The sequence below is a fragment of the Muscardinus avellanarius genome (genome assembly GCF_963383645.1).
Source record: "Muscardinus avellanarius genome assembly, chromosome: 11".
NCBI lineage: Eukaryota > Metazoa > Chordata > Mammalia > Rodentia > Gliridae > Muscardinus > Muscardinus avellanarius.
The window spans coordinates 110,124,123-110,139,171 of record NC_137797.1 but is presented as its reverse complement, the minus strand read 5'-3'; the positions used below and the strand labels follow the sequence as shown (position 1 = coordinate 110,139,171).

The window sequence follows — 15,049 nt, the reverse complement described above, 5'->3', positions numbered from 1 at the left end:
CTGCCTCGCAGCCTGCTGGAACTTTATTCTCAGCCAACCTCCTCAGGAAGGGGAAGGGTCGGCGTGACCCCTTGTCATGGCGTCAGTCTTTGAACTAGATCCTCTTGCGCAGCTCTTGATCCTGGCCAACCCCCAAAAAGGCTAGCTGGATGCTACTGCACCCTTTTGTGTGGGAGGAGACCTCAGGCCTTGGCCATCCTGGTCCTGCTTTGGCAAGCTGAGCCGTGCAGAGATCAACCTCCCTGGGAGTGAGAAGTGAATGATGGTCAAGATCAAAGCAGCTGGCGTCTCCTTTCACGTAGACGCCACCAAAGGCGCTCAAGGGGTGAGCTGAAAGTTTTGATGCTCTTCACCCAGATAACATGTTCAGATCAGCAAACATTTCCCCCTAATTGCTTTTCCCAAACCAAGGAAGGATCCAGAGGTCTGACTTCTGTTCTTCCTGTTCTGTCTACACTTGCCCTAGATAACAGCATTGGACTAGACCTTAATTCTTTAATTCAGCCTTCTTCTTCCAAGACTGTAATGATATGACAGAGCCAGATGGTATCTCTTAGCAGGGTAGACGCTATCTTTCTACCAAGCTGGGAATCCAGACCAGTTGAGAGAACAAACCAGCTAGCCAGGCATGACAGACAGCACATGCTTTTAATCCCAGTACTTGGGAGACAGAAACAGAAAGATGGCAGATTCACTGCCAGCCTCAGCTACTTAGTAAAGCCCTCCACAAATTACTAAGACCCCGATTCAAAACAAAGTATAGCAAATAGATCTGTGAGTGTATTTTGGATATAGAATGCCCCTTGGGTAATCCCCAGTTCTGTAATAACAACAAAAAAAAAATGAAAGAAAGAAAGAAGAAATGAAGGAAGGAAGAAGGGAGGAAGGAAGGAAGGAAGAAGGAAGGAACCCATCAAAGTGGTAGACAAAGAATCAGGCTAGAAGCGAGAGAGTTTAATTACCTGAGATTTTTACAAGGAGAAAACAGTGCGAAAGTACTAGCCATAGGATTTAAGTGGGCTAGATAGTGATGTCCCTGGAATTCAGCGAGAGCATTTTAAGAAGCTGAATGGTCTAAATGAGTGACATGTGCATGTATGCCCCTACCATCTTGGACTCCATTAAGCTGTATGGCCTCAATGCACCAATAAAAAAAATTTTAAAACAGAAAAGAGGGATAAAATGGAATAAAGAGTGGCGATTGTATTTGGAACCATGGAGCTACCAGTGACCTGATCAAGAACAGAAATGGGGAAGTGGGACAGTATTGCAGCCGGCAGGAAATCCATAGGTTTTCTTTATTTCCTCCCCCAAGGACAAGTTGAGGACATCTTCAGATTGCTGGGGTCAGAATCAGGCAGAGCAGCTTGAGGGCGTGAGGAAGATTGGAACCAAAGAGGGAGCTGACCAAGAATCCAGGTCCAGATTCTGCACTTGCGTTCTTTACTAAGCACTTGGGCAGACTGTAGCATTCCCTTGGCTGATTCTGTACTGGGGAAAACCCTAGGCAGCTGCAAGAAGAGCGACATCTTGGACGCTAACCCGCCATGCTTGAATCCCAGCTGGAAAACACAAAGACAACCAACTAGCATCGGATGCTGGGAGGATCCTGTCTCTACCTAGATCCTAACCTTATGCCATCCCCTTCAAATATAAAGATTCAATACCACACATATCAGCACTTTTTAAACCAGAATAAGTCTCCAGAGGTCTTGATCCATGGTCCTGCTGCCATGGAGAAAGTTCTAGAATCTCGGCGTTCAGAATTTGTGGTCAAGAATTCAAGTGCGTTCTCTTCCGTCCGCCTGTTCCTTTCTATCAGGCTGCCCAGAGTCCCCAGACTCTTGAGCTCCGTTGGAATGTCAGTATTATTGACGGGGCTGCGTTCAGCGTCCGTGGAGTACTTCCATGGAGTCCTGAACCCTCTTGAGTAGTTTACCCCACAAGTACCACAGCTGAAGTAGACCGAGATTTCAGTGACCTTTCCTTCTTTTCGTCTGACAGAATAAAGGTCTAAGAATGTTCAGAAGATGAGCTGGATGTGGGTGAAAAGATACAGACTGTGTCAAAGTTTCCATTAGGAAAACAGACGGTTTCTTGCCAAATAGAAACACACAGAAAGAATGTTTGCTGTCTTTCCACCCCTCCTCCTCTCTCTCCCCCTCGCTCTCAGACCATTTCCAGCTCCATTTACAAACCCCTTCAGAGTGTGTCTGAAATGACACCACTGAGCAGAGGCCCACACAGGGCCCTCTGTCTCAAGCTCAGGCCGCCTCACCACAGCTCCCCTCTCCACCAGCACAGCCCCATAGGGAGAGAAGCGTGCCCCCTGCCCCTGCACACACTGGGCTCTCCCATCTGTGTGCCCCTGTGGCTTAGAATGCCCACCCAGCCCCAAAAATTCAGCTCAATGCCCCAAACCATGCGCAGACCATCGTCCCTGTCCTTAGGGGACACCTGGTGCACCCTTCCCTTTCCCCTCCTCTGACATTCTGATTAAGACCAGTGCAAACTGCCCCCTTCCTTTGTGTTTCTGCAGCTCTTTCTTAGGGTCATGACAGCTAGATACTGAGTTCCACACCGGCTCACCACACTTGTGTTACCTCCTTCACTACATGGGGGACACCTCCAGGAGGGTGGACGGACGCTGCTAATATGGGTGTCCGCGGGGTCTCCCATAATGTCGCCGTGGAGTGAGTGCATACTGAATGTTTCTGGATGTATGGATGGAGAATGAGTGAAGAGCTGCCTTGTAGATAACCAACAAGGACAGAAAGTTGAGTTGATGTCCACTCAGTGAATGCGGTGACCCAAGCAGACCCGGCACCTTTTACTTGCTCCCTACATCCATCCCTAAGGGCCAACTGGAGTGGGCTTTGGGTTATTCAGCCCCCCGCTGGTGTTCTGCTGAGCGGTTCCCCTGTGGGTTGGGGTCCAGGCCACGCCATTAACATGAAGTCAGGATTTGGCTCTATCATCAAGCCCTTTGATTGTCGTAGGTCAGATGTTGCTGCCTGGCTGAACTCTCTAGCTGGTGGGGTGTACTGGAATGATCAGGCAGATTGGAGAGGGATCAAGAATCTCCTTTGTATCGGTCCATCTCGATTGCTTCAATGGGCCACATGAACGCCCCACCCAGGACTTCATCACTCTTTGATACAAGCAACGGCTTGTCAGGGATTTTTGCCATTTGACATGAAAATTGAGGGGTGAAGGTCTTTTATCAAACAGCAATGAAGCACTGTGGGGTTATCAGATGAAACTTGGCTATTCCTTGCAAAAAGAGCCTGTGGATGGGTTGAATGAGACGATCCAGGAGGCCTCATTCAACTTGTCATCTCTCCAACTTTTGAACGAGTTATTCTCTCACTTACCATTGTTTCAGAGAAAATCATTGCAAAACAAAAAGAAAATATTCTTTTTTTTTTGCAACTCAGAAAAGACTTTTCATTGTGCAGCGTGAATTTCTGTGAGACGATCACTACGTATTCACATAGATAAAGCTTCTGCTAGCAATTTTTCTTATGAAATAGGTTACATAGGATTTACTCTGGTTACGTAGAGCAGTTAAGAATGAACTTAATTTGTGAGAGATCAGAATCCACAGTTCTGTATCCTAGAACTCTTTGGTGCCAGAGACCGAGCGATGCTTTTGTGCAGCGACCTTACAAATAGCTCAGAACGTTGGGGTGAGCATATCTGACTTAACAAGAACGTATACCATTGGCCAGGGCCCTAGCCTCCATTTCTTATCACCCCACTATTCTTCTTTGTTTTTTTGTAAACACCAGGAAAGTAGCTTTTTTTAAAATTATACATTTACCTCTTACAAATACATAGTGTCCTGTATCACCAGTTCTTATGCAGAACCACCCACCCAACTCTAACTGTGTCATTTGAAATAGGAAAATAAGTGCCTGCCATTTTAAAATAAATGGAATAAGCTGGGTGTGGTGGCGCACGCCTATAATCCCAGTACTTACGGGGCTGAGACAGGAGGACCACAGGTTTGAGGGCAGCCTCACCAAGTAGTGAGACTCTTGTCAACCTGGTGTGGCCCTGTTTCAAAATAAAAATAAAAAAAATAGGGTTGGGGGTGTAACTCGGAGGTAGAATGCCCCTGGCTTCAATCCCCAGTGTCAAGATAAATAAAACTAAAAAGGCAAAATATGTTCTATTTCTCAACAACTTACTATGGTTTTTGTAGCACCCTTTCCACACAGGTCAAGCTTTAATGTCGTGACCACGATAATTATGTGGACGTTTACACAATGATGTCTGATAAAAGTTCATCATCGGAAAGATTCCTTTTCCTGGTGGGGTATGACAAGTGAGGGTGCTCTGAGCCTCCCACTCCTGCGGCCAGGAGCGCAGCGCGGCCGGCGGCAGCTGAGCTTTGTTTTGAAAGAGTGACGTTGAGCCCGTGGTGTGGGAGAAAGTGTCTCTGGCTTTCTTTTTTTATGACTTCTCCTATCGTGTGGCTAGCACTCTGCAGCTTTTGTTTTCTGCAGGCACGAAACCAGATTCAAGCAACGCATGCTGGAGCTGACGGACACAAACAACATTGCCTACTTGTTCCTCTCGGCTGCCAACAGATGGCTGGAGGTCAGGACGGTACGTTCGTTTTGCAATTTCGAAATGGAAACCCAGCGAGAGAAGAGGTCTGAAGCCGAGAGGCAGACGGGAGGAAAGAGGAGTCTGCCACAGAGGTTCAGCACTAGCCCCACGTTTTCTGGACTTTAAAATAGCTCAGGTTTGTTTAGGTTGCCAAGGAGATTTGTCATAATGTTTTAGCTAATGGCAAAACAAATAGCCCCCAAAGCAAAATATATATATATATATATATACATATTTTGTATTCATTATAGTCTCTAAACTACACGAGTTAATGGAACGGCAAATATTTATATAACTTCCACTTTTTTTAAAGAGCAAATTTGGCAAATGTCCAGATGTGGTCATTGCTTTCACTGGGCTGAACAGGCCTGGAAGAGATGGAAGATGCCTGTGTTTTAAGGCATAAAAGGATCAAGTTAGCACAAAGTGTATAAAGAAACAAATCGACCAAGGAAACACTATGATTAGTCACCCACTATTTTTCTTCTGTCCCTTAAGATGTGGAAAAAGTGAGAGCTTTGGCACTGCACAGACTTGGTCTACAAATGAATTTATTTGAGTACCAGTTCCTTGTCTATAAAATAGGAAGAAAAGTACATATCTCTTAGTGGTATTAGGATTAAAACTCGTATATATGCCCCAGTAGGCTGATGGGTAGAGACACTAAGAAATGTATTTTCAAGGGTTTGGTGAATGAATACTTAACCTGGTAAGAAATTTATACACCAGCCACCTGTAAATAGGAAGTAGAATGACAAGGTAGAAGCTATAGAAAAGGAGGCCCACAGTTTGCTCACCGTGCAGTCTATAGCTTGGATATGTGACTTTCATGGTAATAAGTTGATAGCAATGTTTAAAAATAGTTATCTGTCCATTTTATGGAAGAGCCTTCTTCCAACTGATTCTGTTTCCTTGCCATCTTCAGATTTTTTTTCTTTTCTGCATCTCAACAACCAGAGAGGACAAAGGATAAAGGGAATCTGATAAGGTTGAAACGAAGGTGGCTGAGTTAAAATCCGAGTAGTCGCTTGGTGGGCACTGACGGATGCGGAACCTTGGGCACCACGTTATCATTTCTCGCTAGTTTAAAGAGATTCTCTAGCACTGATTTAATTATTATATAGAAAACACCCGACAGCATAATACGCTTATATTTCACGCATTTGAAGGAAGCGTAGGACTCTGGTCAGAAAAACTCCCTACAGGTCATGTGAGGGTTAGAAGGACACTGGACAGTTTCTTGGGAATTATTGATTACACAAAGGCCACAAACCTCCAACAGAACCCAAACCTGGGTCCTAGACCCCGTCCATACCACAGATCCTTTTTTCACGTTTCTGTTTGTTGTGTGTGTGTCTTTTTAAAGTTTGTATTTTTCTCTCTAGAAAAAAAATCGTCATATCTAAATAATAGAATTCACAGCTAAGTGAAAGAGTGTCTTAGAATCACAAGAGAAAATGGCAGTGGTTGTCCACTCACCCGCTCTGCTTACCCCTGGCGATCACGCGTGACTCTCAGGGCCGAGCGCGTTTGCGCTGGCCTGGGGTGCGGGTCTGCCTGGTCCTCCTGTGTCGGCTCTCTAACACCTCCTACTGTCAGGTTCGTGGGCAAGTGTCGAACGGTCTTCACGCAAACCATATGTTCAGTTCTCAGAGCCAAGACACGAGATTTTAGAGTCTTAAGACTGCCAAGAGAGGGAAGGTCAGGATAAATTAGAAAGGAAGAGCTGCCAAACTCAAGGCGGCTGAGTTTCACCCAACACTTTAACCTCCCCCTTCAACAAGAAAGTCGCTGAATGCCCCGGAATATAAAAGAATACTGACATTTTAAACAGGAAGGGCAGGATCTGCTTCTCATTCCTTTGCTTTATAATACACTTGTTATTACATCCTCTCTTCGCTTTCTTTCCGTGTATTATAATCTTTCCAAGATTTGCTAAACTACTCTCACTACTGGAACTGTCCTTTAAAAACTTAATATGAGTCCGGGCGTGGTGGCGCACCCTTGTAATCCCCACGCTTGGGAGGCGGAGACAGGAGGATCGTGCAGGTTCGAAGCCAGACATGCTGGCTTAAGAGACCCTGTTTCCAAATAAAAATATTAAAAAAAAATAGGTCTGGGAGTGTAGCCTGGAGGTAGAAGGGTTTCCAGGAACCCCAGTACCACCAAAAAAAGCCCAAAAAACAACACTTAATATGAAAAATTAAGGATGGTTCATTTCCAGGATTGGCATCCACCCCTCTCCCCAAAACCAGAAAAATTAGAACACCATTTGCTTCTGTTTCTAATAGGTAAAGTTAAGGTTCAAGATCCTTTGTGTATGATTTGTCTTGACCTATTGTATTGAGGGGTAAGTTTATGTGGATAGGTAGACATACACACACTACACATGTCCTTCTAGAAAATCCTAGACATCTGCCGGGCGTGGTGGCGCACGCTTGTAATCCCCGCGCTTAGGAGGCAGAGACAGGAGGATCGCGCAGGTTCGAAGCTAGCCCTGCGTGCTGGCTTAGGAGACCCTGTTTCCAAATAAAAATGCAAAAATAGGTCTGGGAGTATAGCCCGGAGGTAGAAGGGCTTCCAGGAACCCCAGTACCACCAAAAAAAAAAAAAGAAAAAAAGAAAAAAAGAAAATCCTAGACATCTATCATAGAATGAGTCAGTAGGATGATGAGGTAGAATGTGTACAAGGGGAGGAATCTGTTCACACACTGTGAGATCTGTGCCATGAGGAGATGGCTTCCGGGGTAATTTTTAAAAACAGTTATCAGTTTGATGATATTGGAAGACTCTTATTCCGACTGATTATGTTTTCCTACCCTCTCTAGACTGTCTTCTAAAACTCAACCACCAGAGAGATTAGATGCTGAAAGGGAATCTGATAGAGTTGAGGTGGAATTTGGTAGGGTTATTCTGTTGTTCCGAGTACACCAAACATTTTAATTAGAACCAAGTATATTTTACTACAAATGTTGCAGTCTAAGAATATGTACCACTGTAAGGGTGATGGATAAATTAAGTAGATGATTTACCTGGGAAATACTTTTTTCTCCTAATCGTACACAAACTCATCACTATTATGCTTCTCTGGTTATGTCTCCATCATAAGAGACACAATTTCAGTTTGAAATAATTGGATCTCGTGTCTGAAATAGAAATGTGGGGTATAGGACCTTGGAGTCTACCTGGGGAACAAAAGCAATACCCACTTCTCTATTGCCCGGTATATCTGCATTGATCTTATCTATGGCATTAGCACAACCCTTCCTTCTTTATGTCATTCACCAATTTCACATTCCTAGTTCCCTGTACTATCCTTGGCCATACTGCCCAGGAAATTAAAATAATTATCTGCTTGTAGCACAGATTTCTAGAGGTCCCAGAGCAGAGACTCGATTGGAATGGTACAAGGAGGGTCACTGCCTTAGACACGAATGAGCAGAGGCAAGCAGGAATTCCAGATGCGATTGGGATCTCACAAACTCATCCTGGACTCAGAGCCTTTCTTGACAGAAAAAGGAGAATGTTTATAGCTGTTTGTGGTTTCTCTCCTGTCCCTTCTCTTCCAGTTAGAGCTTTTTGAAGCAATGCCTCTGCTATTGACAGGCTATTCTAAGAAAATGGAGGCAGGCAGAGAAACCCAGGCAAAGTCAGTTTGCCAGATTACAATTTTTGTTTGTTATCATTTGTTTATGTTTTGTAAACACATGACCCTGCTTCCCCTGCTCCCGCTTGTATTCAGTGAAAGTTAAAACGATCACAATTCATTCTGTCTCTGCATAAAGTTTTCCCAGTGGAAGATCTACTTTTGCCCACCATGTCTAATTCATACTAACTTGAAGTCCAAGAGAAGGAAGTGACTTTGCTGGTAGCAAAGTAGCCGGACCGCGGCCACCCAGGCTGCCCTGGCAGCAGAGGGGCTGTGCGTCCTCAGGTGCCCAGCCAAGTGGTCACGCTGCATGTGTTGGTGCCGTGGCTCGACCGCTGGGAGCTCTTTCCCCTTCTTCAACTCTCTGCACTAAACAATCCCAGTTCTTTGGCATCAGTATTCCCATTTTCAAAAAAAAAAAAAATATTGTGTAACTCTAGCTAATGGCCCTCTCTCCAAGGCTTTGTCTTGCTGTGTGGTGAAAAGATAAAAGAAAATTTGTACCAGGAAGCCAAAAAAAAAAAAAAAATTATACCCAGGCATTGGAGCCAACGTGCTAAAGCGAAAATAGTGCGTCTCGGGGTGAGCTGCACAACAGCCTGTTTTGTGAGGCAACGCAGAACCTTTCGGGTGTCTGTACTGTGCAGTTAGTTGACAGGTGGGAAGTGATCTGCAAGCCAAGGCCCTGAGTGCCCCAGGAAGTGCTCAATGGCGCCACAGGCGGCCACTGTGGATGGCTGCATGGAGGAAAGGTGATTATTTGCTAGAATATGATTATAAGAATTTTTAGAGTGTATTAGGTTATTTACTTATTATCCCGCATATAGATAGGTGTCACTGAATCCCTAGAAATATGAAAAGATGTTATCTTTTTGTGTGTGTGGTACTGGGGATGGAACCCAGGGGCATTCTACCTCCGAGCTACACCCTTAGCCCCATTTTTTATTCTTATTTTTGATACGTCTCCCTGAGTTCTGGAGGGCCTCCCTAAGTACCTGAGGCTGGCTTTGAACCTGCAATCCTCCTGTCTCATCTTCACAAGTACTGGGATTACAAGCATGCGCCGCCACGCCCGGCTTGAGGTTTCTCTTTTGATATGGAAGTCAAAAGCTTTTGTTGTAAAACAAGATGGGGTACCACTCGCCTGTTACCCCTGCATTTAGGAGGCTGAGACAGGAGGATTGCAGGTTTGTGTTCAGCCTCAGCAATAGAGAGACCTTTAGCCTTCTAGTGAGGTCCTATCAGAAACAAACAAACAAATTACAAAGGGCTAGGGATGTGGCTTGGAGGTAGGGCACCTGTGGGTTCAGTCCCCAGTAACACACACACATGCACACATGCACACGCACACACACAGCTGCTGTTCTGGAGGGGCCTATTTGATTCATAAAATTCAGAGGGGTTATAATTTAGCAATGTACAAATAAAGTGTTGTGGGGCTGGGCTCTCTTTTGAGGAAAATACTATGGACAAACTTAGGACGGTTTCCTGATCTGAATCTCTCCTTCCGCAATGTCGCCTTGAGAGGCGTCTGTCACCGTGCGGCTGGGTCGGACGTAAGGAGCTGCCGGCTCTGGGCTGCTCCTTCCCTCCTTTACCACCTTTAAGCCTTTTGCTGCCCCCCCCCCCTTTGCGGAGAAACAGAAAGAAGGCAAAGCCATAGGCTCACTGTATAATTCACTAAATCTGCACAGTGAAGGGAGGGGGGACTCGAGCAGAGCAGAAGTTTTATGTATGTGTCAGTCTCACATTCCTATACTACTTTACTGTTGTAAGGGAAGTCATTGGAATGTAGTGATGTTTGCTAGACATTTTCTTGGTAGACATGGTCCAGCAAGGAGTTTTGTTCCTCTTACATAGCAAGATAAAATTGTGATCAAATGCTTCCAAATAAAAGTTCTCTGCCTAATCGCCTCCCTCAGACAGTTGAGACGTTTGGTTCAAGACTCCTGGGAACCCCCTTGCATCTTCTCTCTTGCAGGACTATCTAGGGGCCTGTATTGTTCTCACGGCGTCTATAGCATCCATCAGTGGGTCCTCCAATTCCGGATTGGTGGGCTTAGGTCTGCTGTACGCACTAACGGTAAGTGTGGGATGAAAACCGTTTTCTGTTCAGTGTTGGAGGAGCTTCCTGTCATTACTAACAACTTTTATTCATGGACATTTTTAGAAAAGAAGTTTGAACCCCATAACAAGATGGCAGCTTGCAAGCAATAGTAGATTTGAGACCACACCTCACATTTGAGGACAACTTAGATTCTTTGTGTGTGTGTGTGGTACTGGGGGTGGGACCCAGGGACATTTTATCTCCGAGCTACACCCCCAGCCCTATTTTTATTCTTTATTTTGAAATAGGGTCTTACTGAGTTGCAAAGAGCCTCACTAAGTAGCTGAGGCTGTCTGCGAACCACCATCCTCCTGTCTCAGCCTCCTAGACCTTGCAAACAGAGTTTAGGTACAGAGTTTGTTCGTATCCCCTGTCCTGAGTTCACAATTCAGTTGGGGATACCAAGATGCGTGTGAAGATAAAAGAGAGATGTGTGTGCAGCTTTATACCAGGCAGGAAAATCAGAGGGCAGCCCTTGGTGTAGAGCAGACACCTTCTCTGCCTCTATGTGTATATCCTGGCAAACAGCCCTTAAGAATCGTACTACCTGATGCGACCACTAAGTCCTTCTATCCCCTAAATGCCCAGGGGGTAGGAACATGGCTTAGTTTAATGGTAAATGTGTGAACTTTTGTAATCTGCCACAGATTACCAACTATCTGAATTGGGTTGTGAGAAACTTGGCTGACCTGGAGGTCCAGATGGGCGCCGTGAAGAAAGTGAACAGCTTCCTGACCATGGAGTCTGAGAACTACGAAGGGACCATGGGTATGGTTGCAAATGTTCTGCTTTGCGGACAGGCTTATTTTAAACAAGCATCACGTGTGTGCTAGGCACGCTGCTCTTCACCCTCGTGTCCCACTTATGGTTGTGGACTCCCCTCTCATTTGATTAAAACTGTTTATGGACACCCGACAAGATATAACTCTTTTTTTTTTTTTGGTGGTACTGGGTTTCCTGGAAGCCCTTCTACCTCCGGGCTACACTCGCAGACCTATTTTTACATTTTTATTTGGAAACAGGGTCTCCTAAGCCAACGCGCGTGGCTGGCTTCGAACCTGCGCGATCCTCCTGTCTCTGCCTCCCAAGTGCGGGGATTACAAGTGTGCGCCACCACGCCCGGCAAGTTATAACTCTTTAGGTCCCCAAAGTCTTGGACACAACTGGAGTCCACATAGACCTTATTTAACCATGTTTAAAGGAGCTATAAAAATGGTTGGGCTTTATTACATTAATTGCCAACCTCAGCTATGCACTATTGAATCCTCTTGGTAGAGATACCTTACTAAGATGTCAAGAGACTTGGATTTTAAAGTCCTACAGTCTCAATCCTCTTGGAATAAAACTGGAAGGAAAGCCAATGCCGAAGACAGAATAATATTTATTTAATGCAAATCTCCAATTTAAAGAGCATTTCTTTGTCTAAAGCCTTCAACAGCTTCCTAGTTCTCCGAGGACCAAATCTAGATAACTGAGCTAAGACCCTGCATTTGTTAACCCTTGCCAACCTGCCTAGGGTCATTTCTCAGCAGCCACCTGTACAACTTCTGACTGCACTAACATCCTATGCTTTCTTTTCATGTTTATTTATAAATATATATTTATATTTAAAGCACATTTCCGCATCTCTTATCCTTTAAGATGCACGTCAGGCAGGGCCTCCTCTGGGAACCTCCCGGGTGTTCACACAGGTCACTACCATCTGTGATCCTGCGGTGCCCGGAGCGTCCCTGCCGTCCTGAGTGTGCTGTATTCCCGGGGTTTAGAAAGCACCTCCGACCATGTCTTCATTTCCACTTGCTCAGCCCCTTGCACAGCACATGTCGAACACTCGAATGCTGGATGACCCACTAGCTGAGCCAATGGATCAGCTCACGAAAGGACCGTCTCTGGTGACCTTGGATAGAACCGAACGGTGATGAAACGCTCAAGAGGCATGATGCTGGCTCATGCTCCAAAAACAAAACGCTCAAGAGGCATGATGCTGGCTCATGCTCCAAAAACAAACATGAAAAATCCTAAAGTTCTGTCCGGTGTGTGTGGGAGGCTGAGATAAGAGAAACCCAGGTTCCAGACCAGCCTCCGCAATTTAGCGAGACTCCCAGCAACTCGTGAAACCCTGTATCAAAAATAAGTAAATAAACCAAAGGACTAGTGGTGTAGCTCGAAGGTAGAGTGTCCCACGGTTCAATCTCTATATCAGAAAAAAGATTTAAGTTCTTTTTTGTGTGTGTGTGGTACTGGGGATGGAATTCAGGGGTATCATACCTCTGAGCTATACCCACAGCCACATTTTTTATTTTTTACTTTGAAACAAGGTCTCATTAAGTTGTGGAGGGCCTCACTGAGTAGTTGAGGCTGCCCAAGAACCTGCAGTCCTTCTCTATCAGCCTCCCAAGTCCTGGGATTACAAGCATGCGCCATCACACCCAGCTATTTGAAAGTTCTTAATCAAGAAGTATTTACTTCAGCCAGGTGGTATATGCCTGTGATCCCAGGACTTGGGAGGCTGAGACGGGAGGATGACGGGTCTGAAGCCAGCCTCAGCAACTCCGCTAGATCCTGTTTCAAAATAACAAATTGTGCTCACGTAGAGCTCAGAGGTTGAAATATTCCTGGGTTCAATCTCCAGTACCCCCCAAAAATTATTTACTTTGAATGTGATTTAAATTAAAAAACACACAATTTTATTCAATATTATTTCTAGTTCAGAGAAAAAATTATATATATTAAAATCATAACTACAATTTCCTATGTCCATATTTATGCATGCTACGGCTCTTTGTACATATCTGGCACCTGCTCTCTGTCATCCTATCGCTCTGTCTCCAGATCCTTCTCAAGTTCCGGAGCACTGGCCACAGGAGGGGGAGATCAGGATTCATGACCTGTGTGTCAGATACGAAAATAATCTAAAGCCTGTTCTTAAACATGTCAAGGCTTACATCAAACCTGGACAGAAGGTATGAGACATGCAGGCATTCGATTTTATCGTTACCTCTAAGCTCTGTGGGCATCCAAGCCAAGTGAGTGGAGGCGGAGGGGCTCACGTAGAATCCCCCACATAGTACAGGTACAGCCATCGCCTTAAAGGAGAAGACACAGGGCCAGAGTTCAGCAGCGTTCCCTAGATCCTGTTGCCACGCATTCACCCCCCCTTGAAAAACCAGAAAAGTTAATGCCAGCTGTGTTATTTAAAATGTCCTGCGCCTGGCTCCTGGACACATCAGCTTTGTTGCCAGGAAACTTTGCTTTTATGATAGCTCTAGTCCCAAAAGAGATTTTTTTTTAAGTTACTATATAAAGAACACCTGTGCCGACAAACATGGCCCTGTGCTATTATTTGTTCTGAAGCCATTGCTTCTAAGATAACGTAGGGTCGCTATTTATTAATCCAATAACATACTAATGCAAAAAGTAAGCCAGGAAGAAGAAAAATAGGACCACACAGAGCTGGAACGCAGGCGTTGAGGACTTGGCGCAGCTTTGTGTATTTATTTTAGTAACGATAGTTTATGAGGCCTAAGAGGGAGCTGGGATTGCAATGTGACTACCTAAGTAGTTTAATTGTTCTTCTGTCGTGACATCTTGCTCCGCTAAACATGCCCTTGTCTGAGCCCCCCTCCTGCCTGTGCCGATCATCTTCCAGGTGGGCATCTGCGGCCGCACGGGCAGCGGGAAGTCGTCCTTGTCTCTGGCTTTCTTCCGAATGGTTGACATCTTTGATGGTGAGTCATTAACTATTTATTTTAAATTGGCCAGGTGATGCTTTCCTTTCAAAAACATAAAAAAACACATTAACTTACCTACTTCTGCAAAAATAAAAAGCAAATATTTATAAGAACTTTGTATCCTACAAATGGTTCAAGGTAGGTATCCCAAATAAACAGCCCAAAGCTAAAAAAAAAAAAAGCCAGAACAGAATGGAGAAAATAAAATGATTAGCCCTAAACTAAGATCTGCAGATTGCTGCTGAGCGGTCCTAATAAAGGAGAAAGGCTACCCGCTTGAATAGCAGGAGATGTAGGCGGAATTTCAAGAGGAAGACAGACAGGTGTGGTGGCGCACACTTGTAGTCCCAGCATTTGGGAGTCTGAGACAGGAGGATCGAGGTTCGCGGACAGCCTCAGCTACTTTGTGAGGCCCTTTGCAACTCAGTGAGACCCTGTTTTAAAATAAAGAATAAAAAATAGAGCTGGTGGTATCACTCAGAGGTAGAACACCCCTGGGTTCCATCCTTACTACTGAAGGGAGGGGGGAGATTAGAGTTGCCTTGCTACCTTCAAATAAAAAAATGTATGTTTTTCTATCAAGGGAAATAATTACAAGAATCTGGACATGATGGTGCACACTTGTAATCTCAGCACTTGGGAGGCTGAGTGAGACAGGAGGATCACAGATCTGAGGCCAGCCTCAGCAATTTAGCGAGACTCTCAGAGACCTAGGGAGACCCCATTTCAAGACAAAAAGTTAAAAAAGGGATGGAGGCCTAGCTCAGAGGTAGAACGCCTGTGGGCTCAGTCTCCAGCTCCACACACGCACAAGTATGTGCATGTCGGCTCGCACGCACAGTTATAAGGAAATAGATGAGCTGTGCTTTAAGTTTTTTGGTGCATGAGTTTTACATCATTTTCTTAATGACATAGTTTAGCCGCATTGAACATCTTGTGAGAAGG

At 45.0% G+C, this 15,049-nt stretch overlaps 1 protein-coding gene across 3 annotated transcripts in view; it reads left to right on the top strand.

The window, feature by feature from the left end:
• ABCC9 (ATP binding cassette subfamily C member 9) overlaps window positions 1-15,049 on the top strand; it is a gene marked incomplete at both ends in the record, with an annotated part of 102,055 nt that overhangs the window by 74,135 nt on the left and 12,871 nt on the right. For all 3 annotated transcript variants that reach the window (XM_080706386.1, XM_080706388.1, XM_080706387.1), the window contains 5 exons: window positions 4,512-4,614; window positions 10,248-10,349; window positions 11,021-11,141; window positions 13,206-13,336; window positions 14,023-14,101. In XM_080706386.1, coding sequence (XP_080562512.1) covers window positions 4,512-4,614; window positions 10,248-10,349; window positions 11,021-11,141; window positions 13,206-13,336; window positions 14,023-14,101 — 536 coding nt within the window. The remainder of the gene's footprint in view (window positions 1-4,511; window positions 4,615-10,247; window positions 10,350-11,020; window positions 11,142-13,205; window positions 13,337-14,022; window positions 14,102-15,049) is intronic.